At 37.9% G+C, this 19,890-nt stretch overlaps 1 protein-coding gene across 1 annotated transcript; it reads left to right on the forward strand.

Annotated features, from left to right (window-relative positions):
• The first annotated feature begins 12,942 nt into the window (after positions 1–12,942).
• Positions 12,943–19,215, forward strand: LOC140944635 (putative hydro-lyase Cbei_2760). Its single transcript, XM_073393754.1, has 5 exons — positions 12,943–13,238; positions 15,615–16,081; positions 16,527–16,960; positions 17,202–17,453; positions 18,804–19,215. The coding sequence occupies exons 1-5, from the start codon at positions 12,973–12,975 to the stop codon at positions 18,846–18,848; spliced, it is 1,464 nt and encodes a 487-aa protein (XP_073249855.1). The 5' UTR covers positions 12,943–12,972; the 3' UTR covers positions 18,849–19,215.
• The last annotated feature ends 675 nt before the right edge of the window (positions 19,216–19,890 follow it).

Genomic DNA, 19,890 nt, shown 5'->3' on the forward strand with positions numbered 1-19,890 from the left:
CTGTACTTATTTAATTTTCAGAATATTCCACACGATACAGGGTAGATCGGCCCACATGAGGCGCCATGCAAAAAAAGGTGACCAAAACGATGACAAGATTGGAGTGCTGCAGAAACGGTAACAATTATACGTACTTAACCCTTTTGCCTTTTAAAAACAAATGAATAATGAATGTTGATAACTGTGTACTTGTTACTCTGATCTATCGTGCGATAGAGTTCGACGTCAATGATGATTTAAAAATATGAAACATTGATGATGACGTATTTACCAGCGAAACATGCCTGAAAAATTGAAGCGCTCAGTCGCTATTTTGTATCAACTATGTTTTGGTTTGTCACAAAAGAGCAATTTTATACAAGAAGACAATGGGTTTTTTTTTTGCAGTTCTGCAATCCTTCGCAGACTGGCATTGAAACTCAGCGTCTTTTAGGCACAAGTTGTTCAAGCAAAGTTCTAAGTAGATACCTTGCCAACATTGGCAAAGAACGATTAAATGTAATAAACAATGCCATCAAGACGGCACTTGAACAGAAGCACGCCATCCTTATGGCGATAGATGACCATCATAACATACATACTGTCAAAAGACCGACAGAAGAGGGAAACACAAGTGGATCATATGGCTACCATCATCATCAAGATTATAAAAAAAGGTCCAGGCATTAATTCCTCCTTTACCTGTTAATATAATTCGTAATCCCTCTCGTATTGACTCTGACCTTCTTGTAAATTATTTATGTTCAAATTTTGGCCAAGTAAGTTCTAATTTGTTTGCCACGTCAATGCCTGAATTAACTTACTCTGTGTTTGATCCAGTAATGGGCCGACATCAAATGGAAGCACATGACTATCTAGTTATAAATCTTCAATCTTTGCGTTCATTTACAGATTTTTCTTTAGCTAATTTTCTTAAGTTACCTTTAAAACGTAGGAAAGATTATAAGGATGCTTTTGATATAGTATTACAGACATCAATCATAGAATATCTCTCAAACAAGTGGTACTTATGCCAGCTGACTGGCCTGGTAAGTTTTTTCCAAGGCAAATAGTGTACCAGAAAGCCAGACAAGCAACTTCAATCAGCACTGTACCTCAGGGCACTTCCACTCATCCTCTGTGCTGTCATTCCCACTTTAGGTCCCTAAAGACCTTAATGCTGATGATAATATTGTTTTAGGTTACATGCTTTTTATTAGACTTGTTTACAAACCTCTTTTTCCAGGGAAGAACCTTGCAGACAAGCAAAAACCCTGCAGAATGAAAAATTAACCAATAAAAAGGTGCAATCTCTGATTGGCCCACTCAGGGTTGATGAAAACAACATTATCCTTGATGATGTGGTCAAAGCTGAGGATATGAATGATTGCTTTACAGCAATAGGACCAACCATTGCCTCTAAAATTTACTCTGCAGAGGGCTTCATTGATATCACTCGCTTGTATTAAGTCTTGCCCATAATTTCCCAAGTTCCATTGATCAAGACGAGCTATTAAAACGCCTTTAGTTAGCATAATTAATCCAAGTAAGACTTTAGGTCCTGATTCTATATCCCCTCGAGATTTCACCTTCTGGGTGAAACAATGATGAACGGATTGTACACTGTGTTCAGTTAAGCGCAGGCTAGAGGAATCCACTGTACCTACACAATGGAAGATATCAAGAATGCATACCATCTATAACAAGGGTGATGCATCAGACAGGGGAAATTATCACCTCATGTTAAGTGTTCCCAGCAAGATCCTAGAAGCAATAGTATGCGAAGGCCTGGACGAATTAGCTCGAATTTATCTCAGATACAGGACTTCTAAGTAATACCCAACGGGGCTTCCGGGCTGGCAGGTCAACTGAGGGTCTTCTGATACATCTAACTGAAACCTGGAAGCAAGCATTGGATCACAGACAGGCAGGTGGCACTTTCAGAAGGCTTTTGATACGGTACCTCATACTATTTTGAGATACAAACTAGAAGCCATTCGTATAACTAAAGATCTTCTAAATTGGACGATTAGTTATTTAACAAACAGAAAGCAGTTTGCCATTGTAAACGGTTGTACCTCACAGACTAAGAATGTCTGTTGCGGAATGCCACAAGGTTCCTTGCTTGGGCCAAAAGCATCGACTCCTTCCAGTGCAACTTCAGCTGTAACGTCAAATGCTTTTTACTTTGAAATAGGTCCAGCTATTACAAACTATCATGTTCCTATGCAAGTACAGGATCACTGCCACAATCATGAGAACCAAAACGTATCTGCAGTCAGGGTGCCACTGAAACACCCATTAGTGAGTTAAAAAGGATCATGTCATGCTACAGTCAAACCTAACCCTATAAAACCTTCTAGCTGACGATATGACAACCAAAATGTAATATTTAATAAAAGGCTGGGGCGGTTATAATGGTGGCTTCATTTCAACCATGCCCTATATTTCTTTATCTGTTTTGGAAGAGATGGGCTGAGTATAGTAAAATATTTTTATGGGCATAATATAATAATCAATAAATTATTATAATAATGAAATAATAATAATAGTTTTATTTTTCAAATTATTGATTATAATTATATAATAATTGATGTCAATTCGGTATCATTTGTTTCAAATGATTTGCAATGTCAACTGGATCAATAACTTGTCCCTATAAACTAATGGAAACAAAGGAGGACGAGTCGATAAATTAGCCTGCAGCCCACTATCAATCCACAATTAATATCTCTTAGAAACAAACTGCAGAATTTTTAAAGGATATGCAGAGTAAAGTAAATTTGGAAGGTAGATTCTCCGTGATGATTGCGAGATGATTTTCTAAGAGCTATGCCACTGCCAGATTATGTAAAGCCTAGAGGCACTCATTCTTGTGCCATTTAAACTGTAACAATTTAATGCTGTGATGCCATTATGAAACAGTTTCAGCCATGACAAAGGATAATGCTAAAGGCATGAGAACCACAAATTCTCCAGAGTGTGCCTCTGGGCAAATATCACCAACATTTTCATCAACATATTTCATTAGGTTACCTCTTCATCACAGGAGAAACAAGACAGCCATTGCCTTCTGGGTTATGCATACAACACCTGTAATGTCACAAAGGTTGCTAGGTGAATCTTGTTTTAATTTTTTTTTTTCACAAAGTTATGGTGGGTACCAAAAATAAACGTGAGCTACCATAACGAACATGTTGATCTGGAGCAACCTGAAGGAACCTCAAACGTGTTAGTCTCCTCTGTTGACCCTGTAGATCACATTTTCGACCAATTTTTAGTCTTTCTTGGACACCAAGCATTCGTTCAAGTCTATTTTTCCAGCTCCGACTCTGACGCTAAGAAGCTCAAGCGAGAGGTTGGGGTCACTGGCAACTCAAAATTCAAAGCAATGCGGAACATATTCTGTTTAATGCAGAAATCGAGGAACATAGCTCCTTTGTGCTCGACACTGTACAGAAAGGTGAACCTCGCAGGCACAGAAGTCCTTGGACATGAAATTGCGACAAAAACGTATCAAGCTAGCCAGATAGTTAAAGACCTACGTAGGAATCACCCTGGAGAACAAGAGACAAAATAAAGAGGGCACTCCAAGGTGGTGGTTCAACAACAAGGTACAACAACTCCGTAATTCGTGAAAACGAGGCCAATACGTGACCGTTTACAATGTATCAATATTGATCAATATTGTCACAGGTGGCGCAAGAATACGAGCAGGAGCAATTGGCAGACAACTTAGAAGATAAAGGAGCATTACAATGCAAAGGTAGCCAGAGGGCTAGTAGCGCCGAGAAGTCTCGTTTGGTAAATACATGTACATAGTCTTCTCTTACTGATACTCGCAATGGTGATGATTGGCAGCTTTTTCGAGGTAATATGTCCGTTTGCCCTTTTTTTGTTATTTCGAGAGCTTGTTCTACCTGAAAGAAGCTACCCAACCTGTGTTTTCTCTACTTCTCTTTTGTCTCTGTTTTTCTTGTGTCGTCCGAATAAGAAGGAAAATATTTTTTCATTTGGACGAACTTAGTTAGGGAGAATGAAAATGACTTTTCTTCGTTTGAGGGCATAGCAAGTATGCGCCATTTTCTTTGCGTTTTTTTTGTCAAGAATTTCTTCTTACACTTTCCAATTACAAACTATTGTTCGTTCGTTTTCACGGTATATAAGGAGAGCATTTGTACTGGAATATCCATTCCAGGTTTTCAGGCTAAGATAGACGTACGTGTTTTGAGTGCTCCGTGTAAAATTTTCCTTCTTTCGTAATATCTGAGGTTAAATTGTTCATTTCGCTTTCGTCTGTTTGTTTCGTTCTCATGTTTTTTGTTGTTATGTACTTGCCTTGTTTTATGTTAGTTTATTCTATTTATTGTATTACAGTGTCTTCACTGTTATTTAGTCCATCTGTCGATAAACCTTGTACTTGTAATATGTCTTCAGTTCCCCCAGCCTCGATAAGTTCATAAGCTATGCGCGGGTGGAAAAGTAATGTAATTAGTTATATATCTAATTTTGAATAAAATTTGTTGTTTCTTTTTGTTGTTGTTTGTGATATTATATTTTTGTCTTATACTTTCGCAACGCTTTGACAGTATGTCCTTTTTTACGTTGATTTTTTCAGCAGCAAGTGGGTGGTTATTATAAATATTATGTAATTCTTGAGGATAATCAGGATCATCTTCTAGCATTAATCCTTCTTTACAATCCTCAGTTTATTTTGATAGATTTAATTTTTCAGTTTGTTCTTTAATCATTCATGTAAATCCAACAGTTGGTAAAAATTTGCTCATAACGCACCCATAGAGGTTGTTAGCGTCCAGATACATGATATATTTCGAGGTTTGTTTATCATAATTTTTCATGTATTTATTGTTTGCATTTACGTATCGTTTCGCTATATATGACATACCACTTCTCATTCCCTTGGCGGTGTTCTAACACGCCTACGTTCTAACAAGCCTGTTCATGATTCCTTGGATTCAAGTGGCAGACCACAGTAAAAACCAGTTTCTTTTTCGTTGTACGAATAAATTGAAACTCAGCCATTGCTAATTCCGTAAAATCTTTATTGATTATTTCTTGTTCCAAGCCAACCAGTAAACTGATTCTATTTAGAGAATACAGTTCCTGTTCAATTTATTAAAAGCATTATGTTCTCCATTACTTATTTCGGTGAATATTCCAATTTGACTTTACACGTGTATATCTTGTTTTAATGCAAAATAACTTTTTTCTTGTCCAAATCGTGCTACGAAAAATAACGACATGGCGATATAGATCAAAACAAGATCAACTCCATCCTTGCGATCACTGACAGCTATAAATTCAGTCATTAGCACCTTAAAACAACCCGTACGTGTAACCTACTCATGATACTCATAACACATCTTTTCGATTTCACTAATTCGGGTTGAATGCCATCTGTGTGCGTTGTGAGATGAGCTCTGCTACAGCAAAAGGTATATACACAGCAAACAGACTTAAATTTAGTAAAAAAGTGAAATAATCTAAGTCTTTAAGTCACAACAATTTCAAAAATCCCCTCCTGAAAAGAAAACTTCTACCACATCTTAAATCATGAGATAGCACGAAATTAGATAGGTAATGTTACCTAGAAAAATTTAGATCATACATCAGCTTGTACTGAACTGATATATTGAACTTACATTTTCAAGTTTTTACTGCTCTCGCAATGAACGCCGTGACATCTCAAATGGGATGAGCCTCAATCAAAAGGTCAGATGTACTGAGCAAACTTTCAGTCTGGACTGGGCAAAAGGAAGAGAAGATGAGATGAGTCCCAAGCTCAATTAGTGCCCGCAGCACTTACATTTACTGACTTCTCTGTGCGACTCTTAGTTTAATTTCGGGGCGGTACTCTTCAATTTGCTTCCATTGAAACCAACAGTTACGAAACTTTTGCCAAAATCTAGCCAATTTGAATTATTGAAACCTCAGGGGCACCCAATGACTGTTTTCTGTAAAGTATTTGATCGCAGAAGCAAGTATTGCCTAGAATTTTCTAATGCTTAAGAAGGGCAACCCGTCTTCAACCCAAAAGCTTTAAAACAATTCAAGGTGATTATGGTGGCTTGACTGGATTTTTTAGGGAGTATACTTCCCCACTTTAAGCGTTAAAGACTACGGTATTAATTAAGATATCGGAAAAAGGTTACCACAGCTGCACTATATAAAGATGAAAAATTACTATGATTTGTTATAACCATGGCAACAAAATGACGCCATCACCTTTTAACTTGCCTTTCTGTTTCCCGAATTAAAAGATCTTTTTTTCAGAAATCGCTTAAAGGAGCTTGTACCTCCCTTAGTTGCCTCGGTTATGGCAAAATTTGAACAAATTCTATGAGAGCGTTTTGAAAATATTTTGAAACAAAGTTTTGACGGCCATAGAAACAGTGAATAAGCATGCTATCTACATACCGGTAATTAGCTAATATCTAAAGAAAATGATGAGGTCTGGAAATGCAGGTTCATCTCATAGTGGTTTGATTCCATCTGAAACTTTGCACCAAAAAATTAAGAGTGGGATTGCTTTGGTCGATTGGAAAAAAGAGGAATTTGATTAGCCTACGTTCGACTGCTTTTTTTACCATTTTTGTATTTAATTTGGTCCACGCCTACAAATTTCATGGTTATTTAAAAACCGCAAGATAATTTTTTTAAAAAAACTGAACAATCCCGGGATTGAGCATCAATGTACGTCTCCTCCAAGTTTCAAGGATATTAAGAACAAGCCAGAAAGCAATTAAATGGGCCTTCAAATGTCACAAATTTTCCCCCAGATTTTGTGTTTACAGGTGAGCGTCATCATTATTCTCGGGCATTGAATTGTTTTCAAATTTTATATGTACAACAGTGCACAACTTTAATTTACAATCAAAAGTACCCTCGATTACTTTCCGAAGAAATTTCTGAAATATGCTAATGCAGCAGAAATGGTGAAGACAATGTCTGTAGCGCCATTTTTTTCATCATTAGGGACGCAGAAATAAATTGCTATGCAATAATTTATTTGCATTTATGTTTCCTTTCTGCAATACATGCTCTCATTCACATTATTTTTATTGGTACGGAGACCACTCCAAATGACCGGGAAGTAGTCGAGGGTCCGTTTGAATCCAAATCAGTTTTTTGCAAATTCTGATATTCAAACAATTAAATTTATATATGGTTTGGAGCAATTATTTATTCTCCACAGAATGAACAGGATAAGGATGTATACAGGTTGGTTTTATTAAAATCTATATTCTCACAAACGTAATATTAGCTTAGCATAATTAAATTCATAATTTCAATGAAACTCAGGTTTACGTAATCTACCGTAGGACCTAAAAAAGTCTAGTACTAAGTCGCTGGCATGTACAACTAAGGAGTTCCATTTTTACTTTTATGTGATGCGATTTAATAGTATTGTGAGGCAGAGATATTCCTAAGGTTACATTCTCTGTTTTGTTTAGACAATTAGTTGAGGATAAAAACAATGCTAATATGAAAATATAACGGAAAATTCTATAACATTAAAAACTAGAAGCACGACATATAATGTAAAACAGGTTTTTAGCTTAATTTAATCATTAACTGATGCAGAAATACCAATGATACTGAAATCATAACGATTTACTGGGCTTTTGTTTTGAACGGGGTGTTGATAAATTTGCACATTTTGAACCTGAATGAATGTTATTGAACATGGGTAAATAAAGATTATTGTATTGATTTGTATTGTATAATTACTTCTTGCCTAAAAAGACGTTGATTCCTGGGAGTTCGATCTTGGTGTGATAATTGGCCACCTCATTCTTTCCTGTAAGTGACAAAATCAAGAAATTTAAAAATTTAAAACAAAAATCTCTGTGTGCGACACCAAAAGGGACTGCCGCATTCCGATCCCGCCAAGATTCCGCCAGCCCACGAGAGCGGCTGAAGATCTGAAAATGTTTTTGTAAGATATCCTGTTTGTGTGATTTCTGCGGTTGTTCTTGTTGCTGTTGTTAAACGATGCTTTTTCTTTTAGTCTTCATTGTGCTTTACAATAACAGGAGTATATTTTTGTTTCAGTTAAGTTTAATTCAGGGTCTGCTTTCAGATTAACTGTGTGGGTCTTCATCGCCCTGCCGTAAGGATCTGAGTTTGCCGTTTCATATTTTTCTACAAGTTTAATTGTACTGATCATAATCCAGGTCTACAACTGGGAGATCCGGCACCACTCATTGGTTTGTTGCTGTGGACTTGCCGACATTTAGTTAGTCTAAAATTAACAACGTTACAATTTCTTATGGTAACTTTTACTACAAGGTTATACTCGATTTATTTCCATTGAAGCAGACCAAGGACAGTGTTAAATATGTATTTAAATTTTCACTACGAATGTCTAACAAAGCCACAAGTCTTAGAATATACAGAAAAATAAGTTTAAACATAAACTCTTGCACACCGGTAGATATTTTTCGGCAAGGATGAAGAAAGCGTAAAAATGACAAATATGAAACCTCATTCAAGCGACATAATTTGCACCTCAAGTTTCCACTGTAAATATATTTTTTTCAATTCTTGTCTACCCGTAATTGAAAATACTCGAAAAATAGCCATGAATCACACGACTTCAACCAAGAGCTAAATTTTATTCACAAAAATGCAACGAGGACCGACGAGTTCAACTGCAGTAATACATGAACTTTGGAATTTTAACTGATTCGCAAAAGAAAAACATCCGTGTAAAACTGACCTTTCGGGATGGAACTATTAACTTAATCTTCCCCCAATTTTTTTTTCCAAGAAATAAGATGAGAAAAAAATAAGTAAGCTTTGCGCAGTTTCAGGACGAGCTGAACTCAATTTGCACGTGGCTGCACACCGCGACGTAAAACTAGTCTCTTTGTACATAAGCGACGTTTGATGGAAGACGTTGAAAGCCTCAGGAAATTAAATTTTACGTTCACTTTCTGAACTTGAGTGCGAGGTACCGAAAAATTCAAAAGCAAGACATTCGCCGAAACATAAAGCTTTAATTTTAACATTGCGAGCAAGTTTGAATGGGGGTGATGTTTTTGCTGTTGCAATGCTCCCTAACAAGAAATTTTGAGTAGAAAATGGGAAGAAGAGCTCAGTCCGAAATCTCTAGCAAAACCGATATTAAGGAAAACTACACTTACCTGTCAGTGGATGGACCGCCTGACTTAACCGGCTGGGAAGTCGCTCACCGTGGTCGAACCAACCAAGTCGTTGTCGGTCGTTGGCCGCAAACCCCAGCAATTGATGAATCAGTTCTCAGAGTATTATTGGATGTAGGTTGTTGGTGTTGTTGTTGAATTCTGTTGTGCCATTGTAACAAAATAGGCAGGAATAATTAGGCATTGTGGATTACAATGGTATTTTTGGAAACAGGCCATTGCGCGCACGTGCAGTTCGTGCAAGGAACCAAGGATAATGTGAACGTCAGGTCTTCATCAAGCTCTCCGCGCAATTTGGCGTTCAAATATTGCCGAATAAAACATCCACATCAGTTGGAAATAGCGTATCAAGACTCAATTTTACGACCCAAAAAAATCCTCGACCTTATTCGCCTTTATTTAAAAAAGGTGTGGTAAGATTTCCTAACACCTCGTACATGTTTCGACTCTATTCATTTTAGCTAGGTGATGAAATTGTTGCATGCATAATACATTCATGGAGTCTTGACCACTGATATATAAAAACAATTACGCGTGTCCTCATGTGCTTTTGAATTCATTAAAACTGAGAACATTCGCAGCAGCGCTCAAAATGTTGTTGTGTTGTGAAACTTTTTTGAAGGATTTTTTTGCTAAGTTGAACACATCAGCTCCTACACAACTGGGTAAAAAAAAAAAAACACGTGAATTGTACTGTTTGTTTACTTTCACAATGTGGTGATTGGTTGAGCCGATTTGAGTTTTTTTAAGGGGCTGTTGTTTATTGGAGGGAGGAATCCTAGCCAAGCTCTTCCTCAGGGTCTTCTCGTTTTCCAGTACGGCGGCCGCCGTCATATTGGAAAACGAAAAGACCCCGGAGACGAGGCTGCATCCTAGCACCCGTAGGATCAAGGAATATCGATCCGAATTTGGTACTTGGCTTGGCAAGCCAACATGGATGAAAGAACGTCTAATTTTGTACAATTTTCCTAGACCTATTAAATTAAATCAAAATCTGGGATAGAGTGAAAAAAGCAGGTGATACCAAAAACAGAAGGAATTTTCTTGTAGATAGCTCTTACAACTGTAATATCGATTTTTCATTTTCCCCTGACGGGCATTACTGAAAAATTAATATGTCGAAAAAATTGTATATAACTACATGTGAATGTTAAAATAAAATCAAAATTCTTGTGTTCCATTATCGCTCTTAGTATATCGAACTGTGCTTACTTTTTACTTTTCAGTGTTGTTATTGTTTTTGCCGCGGCTTGCTTGTCACGGAATTCCTAATAAACGTAAGCCAACAAAAGCAATTGTGGTATTAAAATTTCATCACAGTCCTCTGACTTAGCCTGCACACCAACTACTGATTTCGCCTAGCCTTCGAAAACAGCCATATCGGCGCTGTTCTCGCAGGCTTCTGATCCTTGAAGGGATGACCCAGATGTTCCGTGACTAAACTTGTTACCTTGAAGGTACATTTTTATTTGAAATAAGATTTTTTACGTTAGAACGCAGTTATTTGATCGGTAGGATGATGAAAATAGGAACAAAAACGATGCAAACAACTATAACAACAACAACACTAACATGAAAAGGGGGGGGGGGAGGGGAGACAAGTAAATATTACTTCGTTTTCATGGTAGAGTAATTATCCAAAACCTGATTTATGACTGAAGGCAAAACAACAGCAGCAAACCGATGACGGACTTGAGTCTAATCTTGCAGTAGACTGCGACTACGAGCTGGCTGGGATGAGAAGTGGGGGCCCTGAGGGAAAAAACAGACTGTAAACAGGAGGGTGATGGGCTCTTGCTGTAGACTGTTTAGCCTGTACATAGACGTTGTTTTATTGTTCTTTTCATTTTATTCGGAAACATCGGCAAGCAAACAATCCCCCACGGCTTTTATTTTTTATCACGCGCGCTCAACGAACTTTGAAGAGAAAATGGAGGGTCTGTGAACAGGCTAGGATATGTTGTTGGTGGTTGTTGGGAAGCGTTTTCTTGTCTATTATCCATGTGACATATTCATTATTGCGATATCAAGGCGGTTTAAAAACAAAGTATCAAATCAGCTGCAGCCTGAACAAAGGAAAACAGAAATACAGCAAACAAATTGAAAACACAGCACAATGAACAAGGCAGAACGCAAATTAAATGTACGAAATTTAGTCCTGAAGGATGATGATCAAGGTATGGCATGGACTCTGGGGAATTATTCCAGTATGGACCAGAATCGTCATTCAATACACCTGGTTTGGGCAGTATACACAGAGTATTTCTAGGCGTGTACTTTCGCCTTAATAGGCCATTTGTACTAATAGGCATGTGACACCGTTTTTATGAAAATGAAAGGTATATGATTTTGCCTTCGAAAAACGGTTAGTGGGTCATATCTTAAACAAAATAATGGTGATTTGGTTTTTCAAACCCGCACCATTTTCTTAAAATGAATAAGTTCGTAAATGGTCACGTGACCAAAATGTGATTTTCAAAATTATGAATAACCTCTCTTTGAACACAAATTTTGCACTTAAACTTCAAGGAAAATGTTGAAAAGATGATGTGACAACGTTTACAGCACATTTGAGTGTAACTATGAAACGTTGAACAAGATATAAGCAAGAAGTAGTTTTGGCCGCCATGTTGGAGGGCAAGAGCATGCCCTCCAACATGGCGGCCAATACAAATCATACTTCTTTGCTGAAAAATCAAAGTGCCACAAAATATCTCCCTTAAATGCATTTCCTCTCAAATTTCGGGTGTAAGATAATTTTTGTGTGCTCTAACAATTTTTGGCATCAGCAAGATTCCAACTCATTGTTTAAAGGAAGCATTGGTCACGTGACCTCTTAGTGCAAGTGGCCTATTGTTCCTCACTCACTGCAGGAAATATCCTCATGATCTTCATTATCCAGATTATCCTCGTTCTCATCGTTGGCGTTGGAGGAAGTACTGGCTGCAACACCTCTCTCTTTGCCTACAATCATGGACAAAAGCCCTTGGGACAGTAATGCAATATTGATATTTTTCTGTCAACCTCGTCCCCAGGGCTTTCCTTTTTTTAAGGGAAAAGCCCTGGGGACGAGGTTGTGACTCTCCAATCTACACTTGACTCTCGTGCTCCCATCATGACAAGAGAGGTCCGTGATCGTCCCGTCCCTTTGTTTGATTTTGTATTTACAGTCGAACTCTGCCTCATACCCAGACGTCTCTCTCTCGATGAAAATGTGCGCTCAAAGGAAGGCGGGAAGGAGACGATGGGTTCACAACGGGCGAGCTACCTGCTGTCTGTTCCCTTCCCATGTTCCCTTGCGGTTCATCACCAGTCACTCGCGTTTCGCGCTCGCCTCTACGATGCTCTACGATGCGAAAACGAGCCTAAACCGCTAAAAGCCACCTCTCTACAAAGGTCGCTTTGTTTCGTCCCGGCGGACAAAAAATCCATACATTGACTCTTGTTTAAAACCTCTCTATAACGGCCACTTTCTTCTGTCCCCTGGCCGTTATTTTCCTTTTTCCCAAAAAAAAGGAAATATATCTTTTTCAAACAAAGGTTGCCGTTAAAGGTGAAAAAATGAAAAATAAAAATGATCAAACTAAGTAAACAAAAACTGTTGCCATATAGAGAACAATATTGCCAAAAAAAAAACACCCTCCCCTCTCTTACCTTTCAGACTTCCCCCAAGTATGGTGGGCTCAGGGTGGGCTGATCACAGTGTTTTGGTGAATGTCACATGACGATGTCATTTTCAAGAATTTTCCGTGGTTTTCGCCGTACTAATGTTTATAATCATTCAGTGCTCGAATTAGACCGGAGAATGCCTTCCAAACAAAGTGATAATGTCAGTTTATGGAAACCCTCCAAAGCAAGATACGAATTTCGAACAAATCCCGAGTGGCAGGGGAAAACAAGTTCTGGATTTTGCATGGGTTACCTCCAGGCGAATTTAGCGATTCTTCCAAGTTCTTTGGCGAAGGATTTTCAACGTTTTTGCGAGCTTAACAATGCTCCATGTCCGTTATTGTACAGAAGCAAAACTGGTGAACTATCAGCTGGATTTCTTGCTCCTGACTCTGATGTAAGGTACAATGAAAGCTCCCAGCCCTAATGCCTTTGCCCTGAATTACTTGCCCCCTGTAAGTGCCTTTGCCCTGAATTACTTGCCCCCTGTAAGTGCGGGCATGGGTTGGTTACCGTGGTGGAAAAAGGGTTCTGCTTCAATCAAAAAGGGCAAAGGAAAGTATATCCATTTATAGCCAGTTTAAAATAAACCAAACGTTTCCGTTTATACATCGTTGATTTACATGTCACATTTTTTAATTATTCGTAAGGCTAACCCTATTTGTGGGCAATATGAGGTGAATCCTGAGTTCTGATAGGCTACACAAGTTGGCCAGATGGGCCAGCTCAAGATTAACCACTTTATCCCACGGGAAAAGGTTTTGTTTTGGGTATATTATGAATATCTTTATTGACAAAGCTTGTTCAGTCAAGATGGCTTGGTATTGGCCTCTGACTCTTATTTTGCATAAGTTAACGATGATGCACAAAAATGGATAAAAAGGACTTGGCCAATATCAAATATCCATCCATCTTAACAAATGCATACTTGGTCAGTAATGCATTTACTGTTAACTCTGAAGCACCGCATTTTCTCCCCAACTGACACAAATTCACACTGCCTTGAAGAAAATGACAAGATTCCTTACTATAAATATAATCTTATGTACTGATTGCTTGTTCTGCAATAAACCTTTTCCTGGTATTTTTAACTTTTGACATAGACAAGGTAGGGAATTGTCTACACCTCTGGAAAAGTGTCTTAATATTAGGAAAATTGCCAAATTTGAAACTGATACGTCTTAAATGAGCAAATTAAGATAAAGCTCCCCAAAGATGCGAACATTTACAGATGTTTGTATGGTGGGGCTGGGGCAAGTTTGTGCCCCCAAAGATACATATTTTTGTAAAATTTAGCGACTTTGAGGAGCTATATTTTCATCAGTGTTCAACAAATCACTTTCAAACTGACTCAGTTTCTTCTTGTCTGTTGCTAAGGATGACAAGGATGGACATGGCCTTGGGGAAGGGACTTTAGCAATTTTGGGGTGGGGATGTGCCGCTGGGACCCTGGAACCCTTAGCCTATACCAGAGCTAGTTCAAGTGAATTTTGGTACCTCATACTAGACTAAACTCTCCAAATCCCCCCCTATCCTAAAGTAGCTGTTTTTCAGAAACTACTGAGGTCACTAGCACGGTCCATCCAAAACAGAACCGATTTGATATTTCTTATATTTTTGAGTGGCAATTCCCAGTTTCCCTAGTCTAGACTTAAGTCTTCAACCAACTGATCAGTTTCCTGGAAAATAATGCCCTATTCTAGACCTAAACTCTCTGATTTATATACCCTATCCCAGAGTAAACTGCTTGAAAACCATACCCTTCACAGCAGCACATACCTATATAGCCCATATATGCCTCCAAATAAGCCTCCAAAACAAAAATCACTAAAATACTTACTATGTTAAATGCTTCTTGATGAAGTTTGTTTGATATTTTCTAGGCATTATATTGTGTACGGGTGATAGCACTAAATAACCACTTTATCTCAGAATTAACCTAAAACAGCAATATCCTTTTGCCATAACTGTTAAGGTGTCAAAATTATATTCGGTTTGAAATTTTTAACCTACAATCTTGGAAAAAAGTGTTGACAGAATTTTGCACTTTCTTACCCACAGAACTCCTATCCCACGGATATTTAAATTGGTACTGCTATGGCCCCCCTCCTCGGCCCCACCCTGGTCAAAGTTGTTTAGTCAGAGGTTATCCAGCCAAACTTCAACGTTGTTGTTGGGGGGGGGGGGGGTGGTGGTGAAGGGAAGTATTTGTAGTTGCCAGTGCTTTCATTTCTCTCTACATTTTTGTCCAAGATTGTAGATTAATTCTCATTCACGAGTTTAACGAATTAGGGCTAGGAGACAAGGGAAATTGAAATTTAACCTAGGCTAAAAAATAGCAACCTGAATATAATTATTTTTTAACATAGCCCCTTTAATTTAACTCCATCTGTGCCACATATTTGCTGCAAATTGGGGGAAGAGTGACCCATTCCAGGACATAAGCATATTTGTAACCAAGAGAGACATAAACCATACACACCTTTTTCTTTTGCTTCAACTCATCATCTCTTTACGTTAACAAGGGGCTAGCAACTGAGATGTCAGTTTTCGAATCCTTTTACAGTGGCAAAGTAACTTTTGAACTCTATGGTGACTTAACAATTTTTGCTTTTTTTCTTTGTTAGAGCCGGTATTACGTCAGTGAGTATCAACTTGATACTCACTGATAATACTACAATGAATATAAATATTTCTTCATTTTTTGGAGACTCAACATTTGATCAGCGAATTTTGCAAAATAACATCCATGTGTTTTTTTCTAATTTACACTTTCAGGACTGACCTTCAGTTATACTGTATCTCTAAAGATGGAAACATCGACACCATTAAATCCAGCCGCCTCAGTGACTACTCATTAGATGATTATGTGTCATTTTATCTTGGGTGTAGCTTTTCCTTTGAGGAAGCAATGATAAAAGCAGGAATTCCTCTTCAAAACGTCTCTGAGAAAAGGAATGTTTCAATGTTTATAACTAACATTCATTGTAAGCCCGTTGGGCCATTTTCTTGTCCAATGGTTGTTTCAATGCGTCCCATTCCAAGAGGGCTTGTAGAAAAAGCAGTCATTGTTACAGCAGCTTATGATGCAGTTCACGGAGCACCAATTCATGTTGGAGATCCATCTGTTATAGGAATAGATGATATAAACAACACAGACTTTGGTGACCCTTCAGACATTGATGATCTTATACCCATGTTTTGGGCTTGTGGTGTAACATCATCACTAGCAGTAAGATCAGCAAGTAAGAAAAGTTTTGTTAAGCTTAGTCTGTACACTGCCATTTTGTTTTATTTTTGTTTTCATTCTTTTTGAAAACATCAGCGAGCAGAGATCGAGCGAGAAAGAAAAATTAAGTCTAAAATTTTCTTATTTCCTCCCACTACCCCCATGTGCTGGCAGTCAATAAATGTCCCCTGCTTACCACTATGTTTTTGTCACGCATGCTCGATGGCCTTTGAAGGGAAAATAGAGGGTCTGTGAACAGGCTATGTTCAGCTAACAAATAAACAAATAGATATTTTATGCAAGTGTATCTGTTCATGCAGTTATAGATTACAAAAGACATCAAAATGTGATATGAACAAGAGTCAGGTGCATTGAGTGTCATCTTCTTTAAGATACAACTAATTAAAATAGAAAATCTCTTTTAAAGCAATTTTAAATGAAGTTACTTTTCTGGTTTGCAGAACCTTCACTGTGCTTCAGCCATAGTCCTGGTTCAATGTTTATTGCAGACATTTCTGTTGATGAATATTTCAAACTCCATAAACCACAACATGGTGATGAACAACCAAGGCTTATCACTCTGACATATCAACCCTACCTTGCTTCTGTCTGTTCTGACACTGCGCTGATGAAAGTAGAAGATCTGGCTAAGATATCTGCTGACCCAAGCAACACTGGAAGTACAGAAGATGTTGTGGTGACTAGTGAATTCTTGAAGAGTGCGGTGAGATTATCCCATGCCCCGTCTGTTGTTATTAATGTGTGGTTAATTTTTTTGTTTGAATTTACATATGTTTACCCTTTCCTTAAATTAAAGTACTTTGTTGAACTAAGTAAGAAGCATGAAGGGAGGAAAAATTCTGCATTTTTGTCAATACCTTTGTTCCTGAGATCTGTGAAAATGCAGCTGATTTTTAGAAAAACCATTTACTAGGTTTAAAAGATGGTGTGCAATTAATGACACTTTACTTCTAATGTAGCCATATCCCATGGACATCTTTCTTTGTGTCACTGCTCTCATTCAGTACAATTTTCTTTTTCACTATGGTACATGCTTTCCACAGCAATGTAATGTTGATCCTAGCAGTATAGTATATGCCCTGGATTTACTCAAACTTTATTAATTTTTGTGCTTTTCTCAAGCAGTAAGGAGCCAGGAAAATGGAATTGTGTCCATAAAGATCACTGAAGTTGAAACTATCCCATCAGTAGATCAAGCCATGGACAGCCACACATTGATCACCAGCTCATTGAAGGTGGCTGGGTGTGGTCTTGCTGCTGCTCTCTATGTTCTTAACAAGTGTCCAATTCACTCACGATATGTGCGGCATGGTATTGGGAAGAAACAAGTATATCAAGTTGAACAGTTTAAACTGCATGGAGTTGAGGTACGAATGCTTAAATTGAGAGCTTTTCAGCAATGGTGTAGGTGTGACCTTTCATGTTGGCAGTTAACAAAACCAGGATTGGACCAGATCGAACAACTTGTAACCCTATCCCTAACCTTTTACCATTAGTGAGTTACAGGGATTAATTCAATTCAGTTCTTTCCAGGTCTTGTTACCCTTTTTTTATGTTCTTATGATACCAACTGAAAGCTAAATAAGCAGTGCTCTTCTGTTAACCCTTTAAGTCCCAATACTGACTAACGTCAATTTTCTCCTAACGATATCCATACAATGTCAAGCGATTAGGTTATGAGAATTAATAAAATGATCACCTAAGGGAAAATGCCCTGATCTTTTATCAAATTCTCTCAACTCATTGGTGAAGGAAATGTATGGAGGTCAGTTTGGAGAATTTGTATGTGGATATTGGGGCTTAAAGGGTTAAACTCTAACCATTTATGTGACAGATATTTGATTACAGATGTTTGTAGAGGGGTGGGTGGTGGGGCAAGTTTGTGATTCTCTGTCTGTCCTGCTTCATGTAGGCTGATGTGAAAATGTCACACTCACCCTGACATAAACTTCCTCACCCTTGCCTCGCTATACCACAGGTGGCCCAAGCGTAATATGAGAGTTTGTATGGGAAAAATAGAGTTTGAAACTTAGACGAAATAAATGAAGTAAAAGCGATAAAAGTTCTCAATTAAGTGTAAATATTGTTACCTGGAGTCGTTGTCTTTGCTTTTACGAAGTTTCAGCGCGATTTGAGTACTTTTACATCATCTGACCTGACAGTGTAATATTATTACACTGTCAGGTCAGATGATGTAAAAGTACTCAAATCGCGCTGAAACTTCGTAAAAGCAAAGACAACGACTCCAGGTAACAATATTTACACTTAATTGAGAACTTTTATCGCTTTTACTTCATTTATTTCGTCTAAGTTTCAAACTCTATTTTTCCCATACAAACTCTCATATTACGCTTGGGCCACCTGTGGCTATACAAACATCTGTAAAATTTTGCAACCCTTTCAGTGCTGTACCTTTGTTAGTGTTCAACAGATCACTTTTAATCTTGGCGGGCCCTGTAACTTATTTAAGGCATTGTTTAAAGTAGTGTTAACAGATTTTTGCGAGCTATTCCAAGTCAAAAGATGAAAAAAGAAAAGCATGGAAGTGATTGTTGAACCACAATAACATATGCACCATTTCATTGGCTCCAAATCCTGATGGAAAGATCAACTTAAGGTTGTAGAGTGTTATGCTAGGTGCATCAGTGTTACCTTTAAGTGATTGTCAAAGACACGTTTATTTTGACTAATGACTCCTACTATCTTTTGTCTTATAGGAAGAAGTTTGCAGCCGTATGTTCCAGATTGTAACAGGAAGTTGATGTACCGTAATCTGTTTATTTGTCTCCATTTTTTCTTTTGCAACCACAACCCACTCTGATATAAAGGTGACTAGGTCGCCTAAAACTAATCAAATAATTATAATTGAGATATTATTCTAGGTTTTTTTGGGACAGAGGGGAAGTCTACGTACAACACATGGAAAGTTTCTCTCTGCGAACACTTTTACTAGCTATCGTATTTAAAAGTACGTTATCTCTCCGGGAGGGGGTACTCAAGAGACGTTTAGGTAGAAGTGTGCCTCCAAGGCCTTCTAACCTTGCTGTTGAGGACGCTAAATAGTGAAATTGTATACCCTGTTTAAAACTCCCGGCAGACCGTGAAAACCATACCCCCTCACAGCAAGACATACCCTACTATCACTCCCAAGTAGCTCACCGTGGGCGTTAGGAGCGAAGACGACTGGGGACGAGTCAGCGTTTAGGCCAGATAAGGGAGTGCCCCCGGGGGTATCCCGCCCTCCACCTGAGAGAAATTCATGATTAAGCAACAGCTGTAACGTTACTCATTTTATTTATTAACAGAATTAAAAATACGATCAACTATCGAAAAAATTTGTCTCTTTTATAAATTAACTTGACAGCTATCGTATTAAATATCAATATAAATACAACGTTCTGGATATTCTCAAACAAGTAAATTCTACTTTGTGTCATATATTTGCATCGTAATTCGATAGAAAATTTATTTTAAACTGACATTAAAAAGTTTCAGCACCTTGATCATCAAAAATAGAACGGCTTATAGCACCAATTGACTAGAAAAATCTATTTTCATACTGGATAGACGCAAGGGGCTTTCAACTCTTCTCATAATCAAGTTTGACCTCTAGTAATATAAATGCCTAATCGGTCGACGATTAAGGATATGATAACTAGAGATAAATTACCTAGCACAACTTTGTTATCACTATTACCATAACAACTGAATGGAATCAAGTATGGAGAAGTAGTGTTTTGATATTGTGATTAAAGAGTTTATTTACACCTAATTTTTGATAAACATACAATTTTACCCAAGCTC

This window comes from Porites lutea, chromosome 7, assembly GCF_958299795.1.
Source record: "Porites lutea chromosome 7, jaPorLute2.1, whole genome shotgun sequence".
NCBI lineage: Eukaryota > Metazoa > Cnidaria > Anthozoa > Scleractinia > Poritidae > Porites > Porites lutea.

Excerpts from the sequence above, each read along its gene's own strand:
- LOC140944635 (XM_073393754.1), top strand. The coding sequence starts at position 12,973 with ATGCCTTCCAAACAAAGTGATAATGTCAGTTTATGGAAACCCTCCAAA. Across the intron at positions 13,239-15,614 it reads GCTCCTGACTCTGATGTAAG|GACTGACCTTCAGTTATACT; the intron begins GTACAATGAAAG and ends TTACACTTTCAG. Across the intron at positions 16,961-17,201 it reads TACCTTTGTTCCTGAGATCT|TCTCAAGCAGTAAGGAGCCA; the intron begins GTGAAAATGCAG and ends TTTTTGTGCTTT.